The 20,146-nt window shown below is 40.2% G+C and overlaps 1 protein-coding gene across 1 annotated transcript; it reads left to right on the forward strand.

Moving 5' to 3' along the window:
• The first annotated feature begins 6,948 nt into the window (after positions 1-6,948).
• Positions 6,949-16,036, forward strand: pitx2 (paired-like homeodomain 2). Its single transcript, XM_067247610.1, has 4 exons — positions 6,949-7,018; positions 9,191-9,259; positions 13,657-13,853; positions 14,902-16,036. Exons 2-4 carry the CDS (start codon positions 9,214-9,216, stop codon positions 15,463-15,465), a joined length of 807 nt encoding a protein of 268 aa, XP_067103711.1. The 5' UTR covers positions 6,949-7,018; positions 9,191-9,213; the 3' UTR covers positions 15,466-16,036.
• Positions 16,037-20,146: the final 4,110 nt, after the last annotated feature.

Raw genomic sequence — 20,146 nt, forward strand, 5'->3', positions numbered from 1 at the left:
TGTGAAACGTTCTAGAAAGAGATCAAAGTCCACTTTTTTCTCTTCTCCCGTGAACGATTCCAATAGGGCAGAATGTGACATAATTACTAAAGATGGTGGTTGTGGATTCTCCTCAGGATTACAGCCCTCTCCCTTTGAAACCCGCAGCCGCCCAAATGAGACAGACTCACCCGCACAAAGACCTCAATAAGGGATCTATGTATAGGCCGCTAGCCAGCACCAACACAAGAGGGCTAGCTACAGAATCAATTATTCTACCAACACAGTACCTACACACAGCCCAGGAAAACGTAATTATATGTTAGATGGAAGAAGTTTTAAATGTTAAGCTTTGACGAGGTTGCGATCGGTTCTTGCCCTGCTTCCGTGCCGTTGATATGAAACAACGACGGCAGTTGAGAGATTGCGAATACGTGGCGGGCTAATCCTCCCATCCTGCTGTCAGGGCAGGGAGCAGTCTGTGTCTTCCGTAATAGTCGGCAATGAGCAGCTTGAGTAAACACAATCAATGAAAGACACCGGGATATGCACCTCCGAGACTCCCCCTATTACCTTCCCTCCCCCTTCAGCCCCACCCCCCGCCCCACCTCACCCCTCCCCACTCCCAGCGGCACTTAACAGCCCAATCTTTGTGAATTCTAAACAAATTACAAACCGTGACAATGGCATTGATCCAGAAATGAATGAAATAATGAATAGATGGCAGGTATTGGTAGCGTTCTGAGGAGTCGGTGTTGTGTTACAGTGAGTCGGTACTTCTGTCTCTCCTCTGTGGCCCGCGACACTTCTGCTCTCCTGCTCCCAGATTACATTCTCTTCATCCATTATTAATGAAGTTAAACTACTAGTGGCATGCTGAATGTGCTGCATGGGAGATTTGTAGCTAATCCAGCGCAAAACAGGCCCAGTCACATAATGAAGAAAAAAAAAGAACAAATGTCAACAGTTTCACACAGGGACTGGATTAGCCCCCCCGACCCCCCCCCCCCCCGACCCCCCCCCCCCAAACACACACAATTTACAGACTTTGACACTCACAACACACACACACACACACACACACACCACACACTACTTACAAGCACCTTTCACCAGAGGAAACCCACCGTCGGTTTAGTCATTGTGTTGTAGACTTGAGGAAAATACCACAAGTCTATCCTGGTCTGTTTCTCCATCAGGTCTTTACAACACTAACTGTGTTATTACAGAACACCAACTGTGCCTTAGTCCCAAATTCTAGCACCATAAGGCCTTAGACCCCAGCACAACAATAACTGCATTCAGTGCTTTAATCACACAATCATTGGCTATTTGGATTTGAAAAAATCCAGAAAAGGCAAACAGAGAACGCACGTTTCCTGTTTCATATTTACAGATGACTGAGCGCGGTCAGATGAGTGGTCAGGTGACTGGTCAGGTGACTGGTCAGGTGACTGGAGAGGAGGCCACAGCCAGGATGAGCCAGGGTCAACATGACAGGTTATCACTGTGTATCACTGAGGGCCAACAGGCTTCGGCCAGTTGCCTGGTTTGTTATTCTACTCTGCTATGTACACACATACAGTTTCTAGGTAATGGTAAAAGAGAAACAAGATCCAAAGTCAGGATCCAGTTACCTGTATTCATTTAGCAGATGCTTTTATCCACAGTGATGTACAAAGGTGCACATATAAGCGCAGCAGGTAATCGAGGACTAGAAGTTCACAATTCTAACAATTTCACAGTAATTAAAGCCAAAGTACAGTCTGTGTTGACAAGCTGTGTCTGTACAGTATTAAAAGTATCTCACAGCTCGGTGATTTTCTGTTTTTCTTTGTTTGGCTTCCTCTCCACCTCTCCTCTCAGATTCTAAATTCACCTCAGTGTTTCTGTCACCATCAAACCTCCCCTCTCTCTGTTTCTCTTTATTCTCCCCCTCCTCTCTCTCTCTCTCTCTCTCTCTCTCTCTCTCTCTCTCTCTCTCTCTCTCTCTCTCTCTCTCTCTCTCTCGTTCCAAGCCGCTGTAGACCAATTAGAGCTAAGCTGCCTCCCTTTGCGCCTCCTGTCTCCACCTGGGGTACGTGGTCAGGAGAGACGCTGTGCAGCTCATCTGTTTAACATGTTATTGATGAAGCGAGGCATCGTGGTCCTTTTATTACACCAATTTCATTCTCTGCCGATTTCCCCCCTCAGCAAGTTAGCGGCAGCTTTGCATTGATTTAGCGAGCGATTGATCAACGGCTGCTTCAGCAATTCATTGGGACCCTTCCACCTGTAATTAAGATCACAGCAACATCCGTGAGTGTGTTTGTATGTGTGTGTGATTAATATGACTGACTAAATCTACGAGTTTTGGATGTGTGTAGTATTCTGTCTGACTGTGTAGACCAAGGACGTAATCATAAAACATATTGGGGGGGACACATCCCACTACGACAAGTCCAACTACGCACAATGTCCGAAATTATCATAAAAAATTTAAAAATCGCCCCCCCCAATGTTGACTCCATGGCCACGGCCTTGGTACTATTCTGCTTTTTAAAAGGCGATTTTAAATCATTATTTACCAAAGCAATGTCATGTTCTAAGTCACAAGGAATACAGTCTGTCTTGTAAACTGACCAGAAATGACAGTAGTTAATGCGTTCACTTGTAAACGTGGACCAAAGTTTAATTCAAAATTAATCCTTGTGCATTTGAAGCAGCTGAATGTATGAGATTAATATTAGACCAGCAGAAGGCCAAAACCACGATGACATCAGTGATTCATTTTCTTTGGTACTCAAGGATGGGATAATTACAAAGAAGACAGAGGCAAACAGCCGAGTACTTTTTAAATATACGTTGCATTAGCTGAGCCTGTAAAGGGGAAGAGGCGACCATGGGAGCCGTTTCTGGGATTTCTAGGATTGAAACCTCAGCTCATGTTGCCGTACAAGTACAGTCTCTCTGCCCTGCCCAGCATCTTTTCTCTCTGCTAGAATAATAAGGATCATCTTAAAGCCATTCAACAAGCTCAAGAGCTGTTCAACAGTCATCCTTTTAATTTGGTGAATATACAAACAGCTTTCCGTGATTGATACACCTAGATTGCTACTTGAACAATTGAAAAACACTAAGACTTTTTTTCTCTCATTTAAGGAGGGGTTGGTGGCAGCTTGAAATATATATCTTCTTCTTACCTACTCTTCTGTCTCTCTCTCTCTTTCTGTCTCTCTCTCTCTCTCTGTCTCTCTCTTTCTCTCTATCTCTCTCTCTCTCTCTCTCTGTCTCTCTCTTTCTCTCTCTCTCTCTCTCTCTCTCTGTCTCTCTCTTTCTCTCTCTCTCTCTCTCTCTCTCTCTCTCTCTCTCTCTCTCTCTCTCTCTCTCTCTCTCTCTCTCTGTCTCTCTCTTTCTGTCTCTCTCTATGTCTGTCTCTGTCTTTCTCTCCTTCTGTCTCTCTCTGTCTCTCTGTCTCTCTCTCTGTGTCTCTCTGTCTCTCTGTATCTCTCTATGTCTCTCTCTCTGTCTCTCTCTCTCTCTCTCTCTCTCTCTCTCTCTCTCTCTCTGTGTCTCTCTCTCTCTCTGTGTTCTTGTCTGGTAGAGAAGTTACACCCACAATAAAGCTGACTTCCAAGTCATTACTTTCTGTCTAACTTATTAGCAGTACATAAAATGATTTGTTTAAAGATTTGTGGCTTTGGAAACACCAATTTGATTCCAAATTTTATTGCATGGTCACACTGCGCCGGCCAGACAGAATACTAGGCGACAATCACTTGTGGTTTGGGACTAGGGCAGAGAATAACTCAACAGTTTCTTAAATGAATAATGTACTACTTTTCTTTGCAAAGGACATGTGACATTGATGGATGATTGATGGTTGATGGTACAATACACAAACTGTATTAGAATACCTATATATTTATTTTTATAATGTTTTTTTTCATTCTTAAGTGGTAATGGGTGTCATTGTATGCAAGACCTTAATCTGGTAGCTAACATAACTCTTAGTTTTGACAATGTGACAATGTGGGGAATTTAGAATTTAATTTTAGAATCTGATTTAATTGTCCATTAATTTATTCCTTGTGATAATTTTTACATATATAATATAAAAAAGAATAAACGTGTGTATGAAAAATAAGCAATGTATATTTTGTTTTTAAAGAAGTATTTCCATTTATGTTATCTTGTGAGAGACTAACGTTGCTGACTTAAGGCTGAATAGAGACCTATTTCAACTATTCTTCAGTCAAAAGTGAGAGGAGACCATGAGCTAGAAATTGTAGGTTGTCAATAGATCAAAATCTATTTGTGAAAAAAGTGATTTGTTTGGTAATAGATGCAAAGCAACAGATGTAACAGCTCATGCGTGTAATGCAAATGTATCAAGCACTGTGTAATGCGGCAAGAACGTCTATCTTGTGTACACGCTGTGTCAACTGTCGTGAGAAGTCATAGAAATACCTCAAGATTTAATGTGGTTAATTTTAATATTTTATATTCTGCTGGGACTTTAAGGATATTAAATAGAAAGATTATACCCAAAACACTGTAATTGTATACAGTGTAAACTGCAGTAAACGCATGAAATATGGCAATGTAAAAAGCCTATTTAAAAAAAAAATATTTAGCGCACTTTGTCAATTCAACTGAATTGAGACCGAATTTGGATCTATATCGGGTACGTCAGATTGCAGAGGCTTGTAAGGTAAAGGGATGCATGCTGATGTACATGAAAGGGAGAGGATGTTACAAACTCCTATTGAGTATGCACAAGTAAAGTTTGTCCAACTGTATTGCTGTCGGCAGCTTAATGTGTGCAAAGGGGTTGATGTGCTAGTTAAGAGTCTGCAGAGCGCGCGTGGTCAGGTCACCTCCTTTCTCACATCACAGACCCATCAGAAATTCTTTCAAGTGTCCTTCGGCGTCGCCAAAGATGACAACAGCGAATCGATAAGTGCTTGAAATGAAAAGAAGCCGCCGGTTTGCCCTCGAGGCAAAAGATTTCATACCCGCCAGCCTTTACTGAACTTCAGGCATTCCTTTGCACCTTTCTTCGTGAGAAAAAGAAGACTCTCTTTTTTATTCTCTTGATGAAGGTAGGATCGCACACCAACGTGTACTACCTCAATACGCCGCCTTTTCCCCTCAGTGGTATGACAGCAGGGGCGCGGTGTGCCAAAGGCGTGCATGCAAGGTTGCTGTCGGAATAGCGATGTGGGTTTTAAATTATGCGCCCTAGCTTGCCGTCCGGGAGATAATAATCACAGTATACAGGTCATCTTCAGACAATGTAGGGATGATAGCCTTCAAAGCGTTACAGAACTTGAATTTTCTCTCAATAAATTATTTAGGTTGCTTGTATATTTGTAACTATAAGCCTGCATGTTTGTACATTGCCAAAAAAAAAAATCCGACTTATGACATACAAATATAGGCTTTGCGATGGGGCTCTTAAAAACAGCAGTGTTATCCTATAGCCTATTAAACGACTAAACCTATTTAACCGTTTGCCCAGCAACACCAATTTGCACCCAAAAAAAGCCTTATAAAGATAGTATTGGCATCTTTGAAATGTGCCATTAAACAGTGCCTGCATGCATCTTGCATATAGGATCTGTTTTCCCCACAAATGTGTTTAAAATGTAAACCGATTCCGCCTGTAACCTCACTTCATTGGAGGGGTCTGTAGAATAAGACGGCCCTTTGTCGGCTTCGTGTTTTGCTTCAGTGCTTCATTGCCACGAAATTCCCATGTGGTTGTGTGCATTAATTACTTGTTTAATGGGAGTATGACTGAAAATGTAAAAGAAGGATTAGGCACGTGAAAACGTAGGCCCACGTCCGGTCTGCTTGGCTCACTTAAGATGCGAATGAAAAATCAGTCCGTATTTTACGGATCTATAAAGACCATTTGCATCTTAGCCAGCTGTTCACTTCATCTACGCATTAACTGAGATTTTCTAAACTGTCCATATCACTTTAAAAAACATCAGAATCCTGGTCTTTTTGAAATTGTAGTTTTAAATGCATGTAGCCTATTAAATGATCAACAATTAGGCTTTGTGTTAAATTTTATACTGTGTGGATGCAAGAAGAATTTATTCCGTTTTCATTTTGCCGTTTTTCAACGGTAGTAGTTTGGCCAGTTGCTTATGTAATTATAAACTAATTGCCTATTTATTGTGTTAACTGTAAATTACATTACAGCACAGGTTAGTATGAGCATGGGTGGAGAGACCACATCGAATAAAATTTTATTTGTATAGCCCTTTTTACAAGCAATGTCACAGAGGGCTTCTCAGACGCCCGTAGAACTGCACCTGTGATCGGTATATTTTTTATTAGAGGGCCTCAAAGAATTTAGTTGTGATTGAAAGACACTTGTACTTTAATAGGAAAGTAATCACAAAGCAATAGCATTGCCTGTATTCAAATCACAAACACTTAAATATAATGTCATTCAATGAGTCATGACTAAAGCCATTTCATTTATGTTATGTTATACTCTTATATTTATTACTCTATTTTTATTGTTGTAAGTTGAGAGCTTCTAAGTTTACACTGTCTTCATCTGCACACGGACATACACAAACACACCCACTGAACGCACACACACCCTCACGCAGACACAACCACACGCTCCTTCTCAAAGCTCGAGAGGGAGAAAAAAATGCGCCACTCTTGGAGTGTCTGTCTGGAGAAAAAAGTTGTTGAAACTGAGGACGAACCAAGGAGAGAGAATCACCTACTGAAGAGACCGCGTCTGCTTGGCTAGGCTACTTCTAATTGCTTTGTATAGGTATCCTAACGCGCATATGACACAATCTTACGCTTGGCGTCAGATTTTTGATCAGATAAGTGGATACGCGACGTTGATAACTGTTTCTTCGGAAGGCGGACACAACTTTTATATCTTGGACCGTTAGTTTCCCGTCTTTACTTCTCATAACAAAGCCAGCGCATACCGTTGCTGTGGACTTTACATCTTTATCGGGCAAGAACAAAACAAGAGAGAAGAGTGATTAAACGCTGGTGTCCTACTAGCCAACTGGTAAGTCAGGGGGGCACTTTTAACCGAAATGTGAGTCATTGCAAGTGAAGGAATTCGTTCCACCTCGGGTTAGCTTTTTCGACGTAATCTGTGAAAGTCTGATGTGAATTTCATCACCACCGCAGTAATTTAAAGGGACATGATAAGTGAGATCGTGGCAGGTTTCACCTTACAAGGAGGATGATAATGCTGTATCGTTAGCACTGGAGGGAAACTGGATTGAATCGGCTTCATTGTCCCGTGCTTATAATTAGGTTAATACAAAAACGTGGGTGTATTCAAAAATGTACAGGCCAAAACTCGTTCTTCTGCTGTAGACTACATTTTGTTCAAATAAAAACGTATCTTACCACTGCAGTCTGTGTTTACAAAACAAAACCTTGAAACCACTATGAAATTCTTATATTGCTCAATACAAATGTAGCAGCTAATTTAAGACTTGGTTGTGATGTTTTGACGTTGACTGGGGATAATACTATGCACAAAAAAAGAAAAGAAGATTTGCAAAAACAGAGAGATCTATGTCTTGGAAGTTTATTTTGAGTTGATTATATAATTCCTGTAAGTAGCTAAACTATTATGTAGCCTATTTAACATGCAATGATTATAGGCCTATTTGAACAGTGACTACAGTCTTTTGTAAATACTTTAGAATTAATATTAATTGCCTGAATTTAATTATTCATATCACTAATGATTTTAGTTATTCTTTATTTTTGTTATTATTATTGTTGCTGTTGTAGGCCTAGTAGTAGCCTAGTTGTGGCCTTCTAAATAGGCTAGTGGTAATATTTTATTATTAATAATATCATCATAAAACGCTCAGCCTAGAAATAATACATCTATTATAATTTATTTCTTCTTGTTTTTGACTAGCTATTGAACTGTAACACCGATCGCAAATAACGAGACTAAGCATTAGGCCTATTGGTTGTTATTATTAGGCTCGACTATCATTATTAGAATTGACAACCATTTCCGTTATGCTTTGGAAGAAATTAATAATAACTAAGCTACATTTATTTAAAATACTGTTGAAAGGTAGGTTAAGGCTGGGCAAGAGTTAAGGCAATTTCCTTGCTTATATTTTCAATAACTGCATAAAACAGCATAGGCTCCTTTTGATGTATTTTAGGCGTGTTCTCCTATCCTTCTTCTTTATTATTCAGGCCAATGCGTCAACATTGTCGGTATATTAGATTTACATATATTGCCAGTGCGATTTGCTTCAGACGCGTTCAAACGGAGCTAGGTGGAAAGGTTGTATTGAATGAAATCTCATTACAGCCTCTGATTAGATAACACGAGGGACAGACAATAACCTTACACCTTCTAGTCTGAAACCCGATATTTAATTTTGCTGTGGGATACCCGATACTCTGCCCCATACTACCAGGGTTACCCAGGTATACACCATGTAGAACTTAACCTCAAATGTCTCCCTTCTTTGAATAAAATCGCAGATGTAGAGAGCAGGTGTGTGAGTAGCAGTTTCTCGTGCATAGGGGCTACGTCTAGAGAGAGGAAGAATGAGCGAAAACGGTTAACAGCATGATTGCATGCAAATTTCCCCCATCTTGAATTATCATAAGCAAACAGCGGAAGCCTTGACTAATAAAATCCCATCTGTGTTACTTCATATCGAGTTAGTTTAGAGCTGCGATAATGAATTTTGTAATATTACACCGACAGACATCTCAATCAGACACTAATCCCGTGATTTCACTGCAGAATCACTCATATTCCAGCAGCCGAACTGCTGCATCTTGGCGCAAACACATCACGGTCGCATACCTTGATTGTGGCTGTATGTGTGTGTGTGTGTGTGTGTGTGTTCTGCCATGTATTGGACCTCTTTTCGTGATGGTTAAAAGAGCTTCAAAACTAAAAAACTAAAAAAAATGCTTTCAGAAAACACTGTTGTATAGGCTGCCATTTAATTTAAGGAATTTAAGGAATAGATAAATATTGGCTATTAAAATTCAATTATTTAACTAGTTGAATAGTTTAGGGTTCTGATTGGGTCTCGTCTACGCATCTATATAGGCTAAGCATCTGTAAAGCCTAGCTGTTCGAGAGAGAAAAAATCAGCAAGGTCAAATAAATGAACGCTGTTAAGTAGCATAGCCTATTTGATTGTGTTACTCAAATCAGACTTCTTCTTCTTTTCAGAGGCAGTTTTCAAAAATCTGATAATGGAATCCCACTGCCGTAAGCTTGCGTCAACTTGTGCACAATTAGGTGAGTATGTGAGCAAATATTATGGTGTCATCAGCATGACCAGAATTAATTAATTCTGAGCGTCATTAAACCTACATGTAACCTAGACTACGAGTAGGCTTTAATGGGCCTCCTGAGTAGCGATGGTCTCTCTCTCTCTCTCTCTCTCTCTCTCTCTCTCTCTCTCTCTCTCTCTCTCTCTCTCTCTCTCTCTCTCTCTCTCTCTCTCTCTCTCTCTCTCTCTCTTCTCTGTCTCTCTCTCTCTCTGTCTCTCTCTCTCTCTCTCTGCCAGTCAGAACAGGTCAGATTAACAGGCCCGCTGTCCCTGAGCCCTCGCTGCTCTTGCACGCAGGTCTGTGTGACAGGAGGGGCGACGTTCCCTGTCTTGGAGTGACACCTAGCGGTTGGTCATGGAAGTGCAGGAGAACACGTTAGGCTGGAAATGGTGCATTAATTCATGTTTTAGATGTTCTTTGTGTGAAGTCCTTGAAGCAGGATACACAGTCTAACAGACTACTATAATAGTGGTAGACTATATTTTATGTGGGCTACAATTATTTCCAATATATTTTTGAGACTCTTCTTTGTTATGAGTGCATTTAATTTGACATGACTGAAGCAACTGGTGCAAGACTTCAAAAGGACTAAAATCTATTTTAAAATGTGCGAATGTATACGCCTTAAATAGCAGAATTGTATTAATTGTCATCTTTGGACTAAATTATGCAGAGACAGTTTAAATGCTTACAAGGAAATATTCAAGCTCTATTAAAAACTGCCCGGCTAATAATACGACCGGAAGTTCGGAGGTTGATTCCATTCCTATAGTTGTCAAGAACAACCTAATCTTGTTTAGTCTAAACGAATTACCAATAATTCATAATTTAGCTCACATAGAAACGATTTATCGGAGTGAGAGGGCAGCTGTACCGAGCAGGGACAATTTGTGATCTCCATTGATTAACAATAACAAGATAAATAGACACATAATTATATGAGGTATGCAATGATGACTTAACGAGGCTTGCGAACGTAGACACCGAACTGAGGAGACACTCGAGCGCCCAGATTATTGGCGATCTTCATACAACTCTTTTACACCAGATAATATATGCAGGATAGATCGACTCCAGGGAAAACGAAATGTATAATGAAAGCCTATTCGTGAGGAGGAATATACTAATGGAGGAATCTGATGTCCTCTTAATCCTATGTAAAAAGCCTTGTCGTCCCCACCTATATTGACTGAATTACTAATTAATGGCCCTCTATGGCGTAGCGCGCATTATCTGCAAAATAAAGAGAGCGCATAAATTGTCAAATGAAGAGGGAATGGTTAATCCACTGTAGGTCTAGTATTACTTGAATTAAGAAGTGAGCAATCAACAGTCCCCTGACTTGTGTGCAATGCAGCCCACAACAGGCTACGTAACGTGCATGGCTGCTCTCATAAGCATCACAACATGCATGGCCGAGTAATAATGAATGAATTAAGATATAAGGCTGTAGTTTTGTTAATTATCACACACAAAAATAATAGCTAGTCATTTTCATATGTATTATCTAATTAGTTGTATTGTCTGTATGTAAACAGTGAGGTAGGTTGACGTCTCAATAGCAGGCAGAACCCTCTACCCCTTTAAGCACCTCACTTTGACCTCCCAAGGTGTAGTAAAGGGATTTATATAAATGATATGGCCGAGTGGACATGATGCGCTAAAGTCATAGTGTGGACTAAATGCTATTTTATTATTAACCGATACGTGAATGCAATATTGGAACTGAATACACAAAACAGGGAGGTAATAACCATGCCATTGGTTTTTGTCTCTTCCGCCTTGGTTCATCGCCCCCTACCCGACTGCAAATGAGGTTGGATATCAAGTGCTTTCATTGGATTAGGCTACATTTTAAGTTGTTAGTAGCGCCATGTGTCAGAGGAGAGAAAGTAACGATGCTCATGTTTTGAATGTTTAATCTTCCGTTTACTTAGCTGGGATAAACAGTGCCATTATATTAGGCCTATTCAAAATTTAGGCTAGGTGTTGGTGGTTGGCTTGATATTTGTTAGAACTGGCGATAAACCTGTTTTTCGTTTTACTGGATGGCAAGCATCAAACCCATCTCGCTTCGTTTTCTGTTCTATTGGATTATGTCCAGTAGGCGTCATTGATAAAACTAAATATTTTTTACCTGTCCGTGTGTTACCGACAATCAGGGTTAACTAAGGTGAAAAAAATTGTCTGGTACAACGAATGTTTACTTAGCGTTTACGCGCCTTGATCTAGTGGGAATTACTGACAATTCAATGAGATCAGCTCAAACTCATTTAAAGTCCCTCTTCAAAATTCTTAGGCAAATGAGAGTCTTATCAGATTAAAACTAGTACAAGTGGGATCAGTGAGAACCACGGAGGGGTGTAACGCAGCGCTAGGGAGACATACCCTGACATAAGCATCGAGAGGCCTCATGAATGAAAGTATTTGGTCAAAGAAAAGCCACTGTTGTGCCTCTTTATTGTGCTTATAGAATTGCCAGGACTACGTGTGTGCACGGTCTGACAACCATAATAATGACTTTGCTTCATCGTTTTTTTTCTTCATATTTTTGCATGTGTATGTCTCAATAGGACCGGGTATTATTAGAAATGATCTGCCGCCTATGCATTATAGACATCCTCCCCAAAGGTGTTTTTTTCCCGTTATAACTTGGATATCATGATGTTGGAATACCATTTATGTAAAGATGACTGTAATGATCAGCGTACGTTTGAGTAATGTTGCAATAGGTGCACCAAGTTTCCCTGGCAATAGCGTACAGAACACAATGAGGGTGTCTACTGCGCAACACGACCCCGGTAAAAACGTTAACATCAAAGTAGACCATAAAATTATCTTTTTCTTTGTCTCGGGGTGCAGCGAAACGAACCTCCGGCGCGTCTAGGGCACAGCATGCGTCTCATCTCTCTTTACATGCTTTTATTTGGAAGAAAAATAAGCACCAACCCCGCACAAACACACTGCCAGAAATACGTGTCTTATTTCTCTGGGCGCCGGTTGGCTATGCAAACCGTCATGTCCACATTGATGACCTGTCAGAATATGGGAGGGTGCTTGGTGACGTCAAAGTCTTCAGAGAGCCACAGTTGGACAGCCAGGGCACAGGGAACAGCTGAAATGATCAGCGAGCGGTGTAGTGTGTGTATACTCCTGGATCTAATATCGCCTACCTGTCCTTGTCACTCTGATACTCAGTGCAGCTAGCAGTATCAGAGAGAGATATAAATCTTCTCTTCCTCCAGTCTAAAAAACGCTATTGTTTGCCTGCGATTTGCGAATAATGGGATTCTTCTAAGACATTTTAATCCGTTTATTCAAAGGTGGTTGTGAACTTAAATGCAATAGGAATCGCACTACTGTAAATCTTGACACCGCTGATTCCTTTTCGAATCCAACGGACGTGTTTTTTTTTGTGTGTGTGTGGTTTTCTTTTTTTTTTGGTTCCACTGAGGGAACATAATCTGCGTCTGACAGTGCTTTCCTATCGATGAACTCTATGAGGGATCCACTGAATTTGGACCATCACCACCACCACTTGTCCGGGAATAAACTCGCGTCCACGCACCACACGGCACTTGCAATGGCTTCTAGCCTGCAGCCCTTGCAGCGGTCTGTGGACTCCAAACACCGGTCAGAAGTGCATACTGTATCGGACACCTCCAGTCCAGAGTCTGTAGGTAAGCTCTATCCCTCGGTGCGAATAGGATCGAGTGATGCGTTGCGGAAAAAGACGGACATTCTAATGTTAACGTCAAACAAAAGATGGCTTCCTCATTCATACCCGCAAAGACAGTTTTGGGCGAAGAAAGTTGTAATATTGCAGTCGTGCAAATATAAGGAGCATTTCACATTGATGGGGGGCCACCTATTGTTTGCGTGATTTTGCGAGCTTCTTGGGAGGCAGCGCTTGGCGTTTGTTTCACTCTTGAGCGCTTGACGTTTGTTTCACTCTTGAGAGTTCATGTTTTCTATAAATTAAGACATAATCGGACTGTAAAATGTAGGACTGTGTTAAAATGTTTTCTTCCTTCAAGAGCTTGTGACAATAAATATCGTCTGGATAGAACCTTAGGCTGTATGGCATAGGCTACACCATGTGTATGCTTTGCAAAAACTAAACTAAAGTTAAACTAAAATTGAATACTAAATGAAACTAAGAAAGCATCTCATGTATCGGTAGCCTTAACTCTTATTATGCATTTATATATAGGTAGCCTATTGTTTACACCAGTATCAGTGTTCAGATTTGTTTAATTCCAATCAAACCTATATTTAGTTTTAATTAAGATACCACCGAGAATACTTCGAGCTAGAGTTAAACTAAACTGTCTGACTGAACCTCTTGTTTATCCCCCACAGAAAAAGAAAAGGGCCAGAGTAAAAATGACGACTCTTCAGATGACCCTAAAAAGAAGCGACAGAGGCGGCAGAGGACTCACTTCACCAGCCAGCAGTTGCAGGAGCTCGAGGCCACGTTCCAGCGAAATCGCTATCCGGACATGTCCACAAGAGAGGAGATAGCTGTTTGGACCAACCTCACAGAGGCCCGCGTCAGGGTAAGCCCCAGGGAATATACAAACACCATTTATGTCTATAATTTGAGGTGATTTGTGTCTTGTAAAAAAAAAAAAAAAAAGTTTTATGTTTTACGCACTAACTTTGCGCATGATTACGCACAGCCTAAAAAGTCATTTAACAATGTTGAAGCTGAACAATTTGGAAATAAATAAATAATCAAATAGTTTGAACATTTTTTTGTAATTAAGCAAAGTTTTACTTTAATATTACTAGAAGTAAAAACATAAATCTTTCGCTGTAATGTAGCCTACTAACTAGGTTACTGAGTTGAAATATAACAATTATGCACTTTTAGGACGTGGTAATGTGCCTACACTTTTTCCTATGCCTAGCTTTAAAATATGAAAGTAAAGACGCTAACTACGTTCTTGACTTTAGACATTAATTAGCATTTAGTTAGTTTTAGCGGAACGACTAATAACGGGCTAATAAAGATGTTAACGGTTGTGGATATTGACATTAGTCGCTGACAGATACCAATCGTGTCACTACATTGGTGTGAAAGAGGTGCAAAGCTTGTATTTTACGTTTGTCACCCATGTTGTGTAATTAAGGTCACCGTGATTGTCTAAGCTGGCGGAGGAATACACATCCGACACCACATTAAGATGTTCAAATGACAGTTAGGCTAGTCTGGATGTGTATTGAGATTCTACAGAAACCAAAACAGATAGCGCTGCATGTGAAACTCTGGCGTAGGTTACGACACCAGTAGCTATGATGCCATAACAAAAAGATACGTTATAATAAGGAACTTTTGGCAATTATGAAGATAAAGCAAACCAAAGGAATAGTCATATAGCCTATGGTAGCGATAGACCAAATAATAAATTTTTCGGATTGATTTATACAACACTTGTATGTTATTTGATTTACATTGCGAAATAATTAATGTAACACAATATCATTAAAAATAAACATTAACGGTAGGCTATGAATTGCGCAAGTCTGTTTCACACCGATGCAAAGCCTGTCTCACATTTAAATTCCAAGCGAAACACTAATATAACATATCCTTTGTTGTAGGTGTGGTTCAAGAACCGGCGCGCAAAATGGAGGAAAAGGGAAAGGAATCAACAAGCCGAGCTATGCAAGAACGGCTTTGGTCCTCAGTTCAACGGACTAATGCAGCCCTACGACGACATGTATCCCAGCTACACATACAACAATTGGGCCGCCAAAGGGCTAACTTCGGCCTCTTTGTCCACCAAAAGTTTTCCTTTTTTCAATTCCATGAACGTCAACCCGTTGTCATCGCAAACGATGTTCTCCCCTCCTAACTCTATCTCCTCCATGAGTATGACCTCCAGCATGGTACCGTCCGCAGTCACCGGTGTACCCGGCTCGAGCCTCAACAGCCTCAATAACTTGAACAACCTCAGCAACCCCTCTCTGAATTCGGGAGTTCCCACGCCGGCCTGCCCCTACGCCCCGCCGACCCCTCCTTATGTGTACAGGGACACTTGTAACTCCAGTCTGGCTAGCCTGAGACTGAAAGCTAAGCAGCACTCGAGTTTTGGATATGCCAGTGTTCAGAACCCGGCCTCTAATCTGAGTGCCTGCCAATACGCAGTGGATAGACCAGTCTAATTCCTGAGAAAACACAAATCCCTAGTCACCGGAACGAGACACTACTCTTTCTTTCTTCTTTTTTTTTCTCCAAAAGGGCACTAGAAGACTAAACCACTGAAACGGGCCGAACTCAGCCATGGAGTTTCAAACTTCAACGGAAGTAATTAGACGTTTTTACCTGATGAATATTTTGTTCTGCATCGGCTAGTGCAGAATACAGGATACTTTGTTTCCTATAAGCTTGTTTATTTTGAAGTTTCACATTTGGAATCAAAGGTTGTACATATCTAAATATCTTCTCCAGTTTATAGAAGCGAATGCTATAGCTCTCCTTTCCTCTCAAGGTTCAATTTAACAACGCATGTGGAAACCCCTAAAATGAATAATGTTTTGCTTGCAAACAAGGGAATGTACATACTAAACGCACTAGTTGTGTGTTTCTAACATATAAATTTATTATTAAGTGTCTGTGTGAACATCGATTTAGAATAGCAATCCTGGGTATTAAATGACGCATCAAATGTTCCTGCGAGATTGAATTGGTTTTTTTCTGTGTATACTATTTGTTACGGACTCTTGTTTCGTTTTTTTCAACATCAAAAAAATAAACTATTGTGTTTTATTTAATGGAAGTAAATATATTGTTCAAAAAGTTTTGTTTGCCATTTTTGTGCTGATCTAAGCATACAAACAACAGAACTGAACTGCAGTTCGATTAGCCGAGGCTGTATTAACTACTAGGTCAAGAAAAGGTGTCTGCATCCAATACACATAATCACTAGACGAGACTAGTGGTCCACTGACCGGTGAAGGCAAGATTTCCCGGCAGATTAACTGCTGAATACATGTCTGCCTTCTTAGCCAAGTGGAGTGATCATTGATGCTTGAAATAACACTGGAATCAACAAACAAGAATTGGACCTCACAACAAAGGCGCGAGCTTGTTAGCCGTACGCGCTGTAGAGTCTCGAGGCCTGATCGTGGACAACAGCAGAACCGAAAGACCACTGCATGTATTTCCAGGACACTAAATAAATACCCATTTGTGTTGATTAGTCTGAAGAGACGCATTATATTTAACTTAGTTTGAGGACAAAACACACAGAAAAAGAAAAAAAAACTTTTGAGCTAATATCAGTCAACAAGATTACTAAAGAAAATACTTTTTAAAATAAATGTAGCTAATGCTTCTTAAAACAATTGTAAGCAAAAATAAAAACACCACCATTAACAATATAACGTTTGATTAATTAGCCTAACTATTCCCAACGCCGATCACATTGTTATATTTCCCCCAAAATATTTTTTAATGGTTTAATTTATTTGAGCGCGTTTAGAAAAGTCGGACATGTCTAGAATTTACAGGCTAGCTTAGTTTGATTCATAAATTAGAACAAACAAATAACTGGAGGTATGTATGTAGCTTGACTTGGAGATGGTGGAGGCGGGTACGTGAACTCATGGCTGCAGGGCTGAGCTCATTTAAGGGTGCAGATGAAAAATGGAAAGGCTACCTCAGCAAGACAATCCACATCTAAACTCTTGGCACGACGGTCGATTAATGCATCGGAATACTTCAATTGAATACATGGCATCTGTTTCAGGTAAACTATCTTTGTTCTTTTGACCAAAATAGCCTACTGTATCCTATGGCAAAAACGCCCTACGTCGGGTGTTTTTCCCACGTTATAATGTACAGTAGACCTAACAATAATATCTTGTTTATAAATGGGGGTGACAAATTATTGATTGTTTTATACAAATAAATACTATGGATCCTTGTGGTTTCCAACGAGCAGGATCATGAACCTAAATGAGAATTGGAGGACACCCCGGAAATGTATTGCAAGTATTTTCAGCAAGAACACATTACAAGTTTTTCACAAAAATGCAAAGGACGTAAATGATAAATTTCAGCCCCTGGTAACTTGAAGCAATAATAGGCTGCCGGGGATGGGTTCTGACAGGAGGGAGAATACGTAGTCTGCGACTCAATACACATCCCAATCAACATCTGGGGGCTGACGACCAGAAGAGAGTCAAGTATTCTGCCTCATTCGCCAAGAAACCGCTCAAGACGTCAGACTACAGCTCCCCTCCTGTATCGACTGCCTGCAACAAAGTAAGAAATACATTTAAAAGTTCAATAAAACTATTTTAAATAATAATAATAATAATTTTTGTGACCTACATTTTTACTACAGCGCTTGAAGTTTCATTTGGTCAATGTATTGTAAAAACTGTATTGTTCTTGATGACTTTTTCCATATTAGCCTACATTATTCGTAAATAAAATGACACTAATAGCCCCTGCCTCCTGTAAATTCACATGGTATAGGCCCATGCTAGAAGCTCTAGATAACTGTGAAGGGCCTCAGTTGATTTGTCTTGCCTTGAGGTGAAAAGTCTGTCCCTCGCGAGGTGCACATTCATCCAAGAGTAAACTGAACTCGTGTTATTGGAAGCCTGTGTTATTCCAAGAGCTCATCTCACAATAATCCTTAAACTACTATCATCTCCTTCCTATTTGCATAACTTTTGTTATCAACCTTATCAAAATATTCATAATAAATAACTAGACTTCTAGATGCCATCGACTAGAACACATTGAGAATAACTTGACTCCCTATTTTCTTTTTGCTTCATTAATAATTGTTCTTAATTATTATATTACACTATTTAAAAAAAAGCGTGACAAAAGCGAGAGTGTAACTTCTCACTAGGATAATTAATACGGAATCAATATTCCTGTCATGATGCGCCAAACGTGAGACGGTTTAGTTGTGGAATCTATTTTGTTCTACCCTTGGTTGTATGATTTCAAACCACATTTCCGCATCGTATTACGCTACATAAACTGTCTTATAATAATTAAACCCAACAGATGATCTGTTTTGGTACATAGGTCTCCACTAGACAATGCAGTTATGGATCTTGCATTTTAATTGAATGGAGATTGTATTGTCCCCATATTATGACCAACAAACATATTTTATTTTTTATTTATTAAACCTACAATTTACAATGTGTTTGTAACAACATTTCCAAACTAGGGAAATGGCGTATAATGCTACATTGAATTGAAAATGTATTTGCTTGGCTCACGTGAAACAAGAGAATTAGCAAGTGGGCGGAATACACGCGGGGTTGGGTTTTTGTGAGTTGAAATTCAATGTAAACGAATTAAGTGTTGAAATAATGTCATAATCAATGCCACCATTGCAATTATTTGTTCCATGATGATGGTAGCAAAGTGCAATTTTGTTAGCTCTGTTTAGGCTAAATTACGCATTGCTCTATATCAGATTATTGTAGGCCAAGCGGGTTCCCTTGATCAGTGCAGCTGTTGCACCGTTTAAATGTTAAAACACGGAAAGCTGATGGTTGGTTATGTCTTTGGCATCAATAGGCTACAATTTGAAAACTGAAAAGTTGTGGAAAAAACGATAGTTTCATTCAAAAAAACTGGATGGAGAAACTGTTATCATTTCTGAAAAAAAGGGATTGCCGGTTAAATATCACGGATCAACACGGAGGCAAAAGAAGTGTAGAAGGTGTTGCAGTGGATCACAAACACGGTTCATCCTCTGCTGAGTTTGACCATACCTCTTGTGGTCAGTGGGGGGTTTGGCCATGGACCAATCACAGCACAGGGGCTGCAGCATGAGGTTACATGGGCTGACCTCACACATTCTCACCCTCACCTACAGCTGGAGACCCCCCCCCCAGACACACACACGCACACACACCCCTTAACAAGACGTACTCCCACACTCCTACACAGATTCCTCAGGCAAAATACTATTTTCAACCAAATTTCAGGAATTGATTATGTTCTGTCTCAGTTAACGGGGAGGTTAAATCACAGTAAGTTTTCTTGTTGTTGAGTACAACTACTTTTATACACAGAAATGTGATATGAGTCACCTTCCACATCAGCACCACAACCTGCTTAACGTTTTTCTTTTGACTGATTGGTCCAAATTCTAGATATATGTCATAGATAATGCAAATCATAGATAATCTCTATCCATAATGTGTATTCTTCTCGGGCCATTGATGGTTATGTAAGTGTGTGCGTGTGTGTGTGTGCTAATGAGTTGTGTGTATGTGTGAGTAAGTGTGTGTGTGAGTGTACTGTATGTGTGTGCTCATAAGTGAGAGTGTGTATGTGCATATGTTCATGTGTGTGTGTGTGTTCGTGTGTGTGTGTGTGTGTGTGTGTGAGGGTACTGTATGTGTCTGCTCATAAGTGAGAGTGTGTATGTGCATGTGTTCATGCGTGTGTGTGTGCAGCTCCCTCTACCGCAAGCAGCACGTTTGTGGTGGCGGCGATGCGGTGCGTGTGAAAACAGATAACAGAGAGGAAACTTCATGACTCACACACTTCCTGGTCTTTGAAGTCAAATGAAAGCAGGCAGAGAAAACACACATCTTAGATGTTTTCAGTTCAAATCAATTTCTACACTCCAGGCACGCTAGTTCTACCGTTGAGTGTGTCCAAAGGATTTGCACGAAATAATTAATATTCCTGCAATAGCCAAACAAAAAAGATAATTCCATAAATCGAATTAATAAACATGTTAATTAGATGTGTCTCATGTTAAGGGTTCAATTGAGGTTTGTTGCTTTGAGCACAAGGTCTATGCAGTAACTCATCGCTTAAGTTCTTATGGGTACATTCATAAGACAGCATTAC

The sequence above is a fragment of the Osmerus mordax genome, chromosome 12 (genome assembly GCF_038355195.1).
Source record: "Osmerus mordax isolate fOsmMor3 chromosome 12, fOsmMor3.pri, whole genome shotgun sequence".
NCBI lineage: Eukaryota > Metazoa > Chordata > Actinopteri > Osmeriformes > Osmeridae > Osmerus > Osmerus mordax.

Coding starts and splice junctions, on each gene's coding strand:
- pitx2 (XM_067247610.1), top strand. CDS start 9,214: ATGGAATCCCACTGCCGTAAGCTTGCGTCAACTTGTGCACAATTAG. Junction 9,260..13,656: donor GTCAACTTGTGCACAATTAG/GTGAGTATGTGA, acceptor TATCCCCCACAG/AAAAAGAAAAGGGCCAGAGT. Junction 13,854..14,901: donor TCACAGAGGCCCGCGTCAGG/GTAAGCCCCAGG, acceptor CCTTTGTTGTAG/GTGTGGTTCAAGAACCGGCG.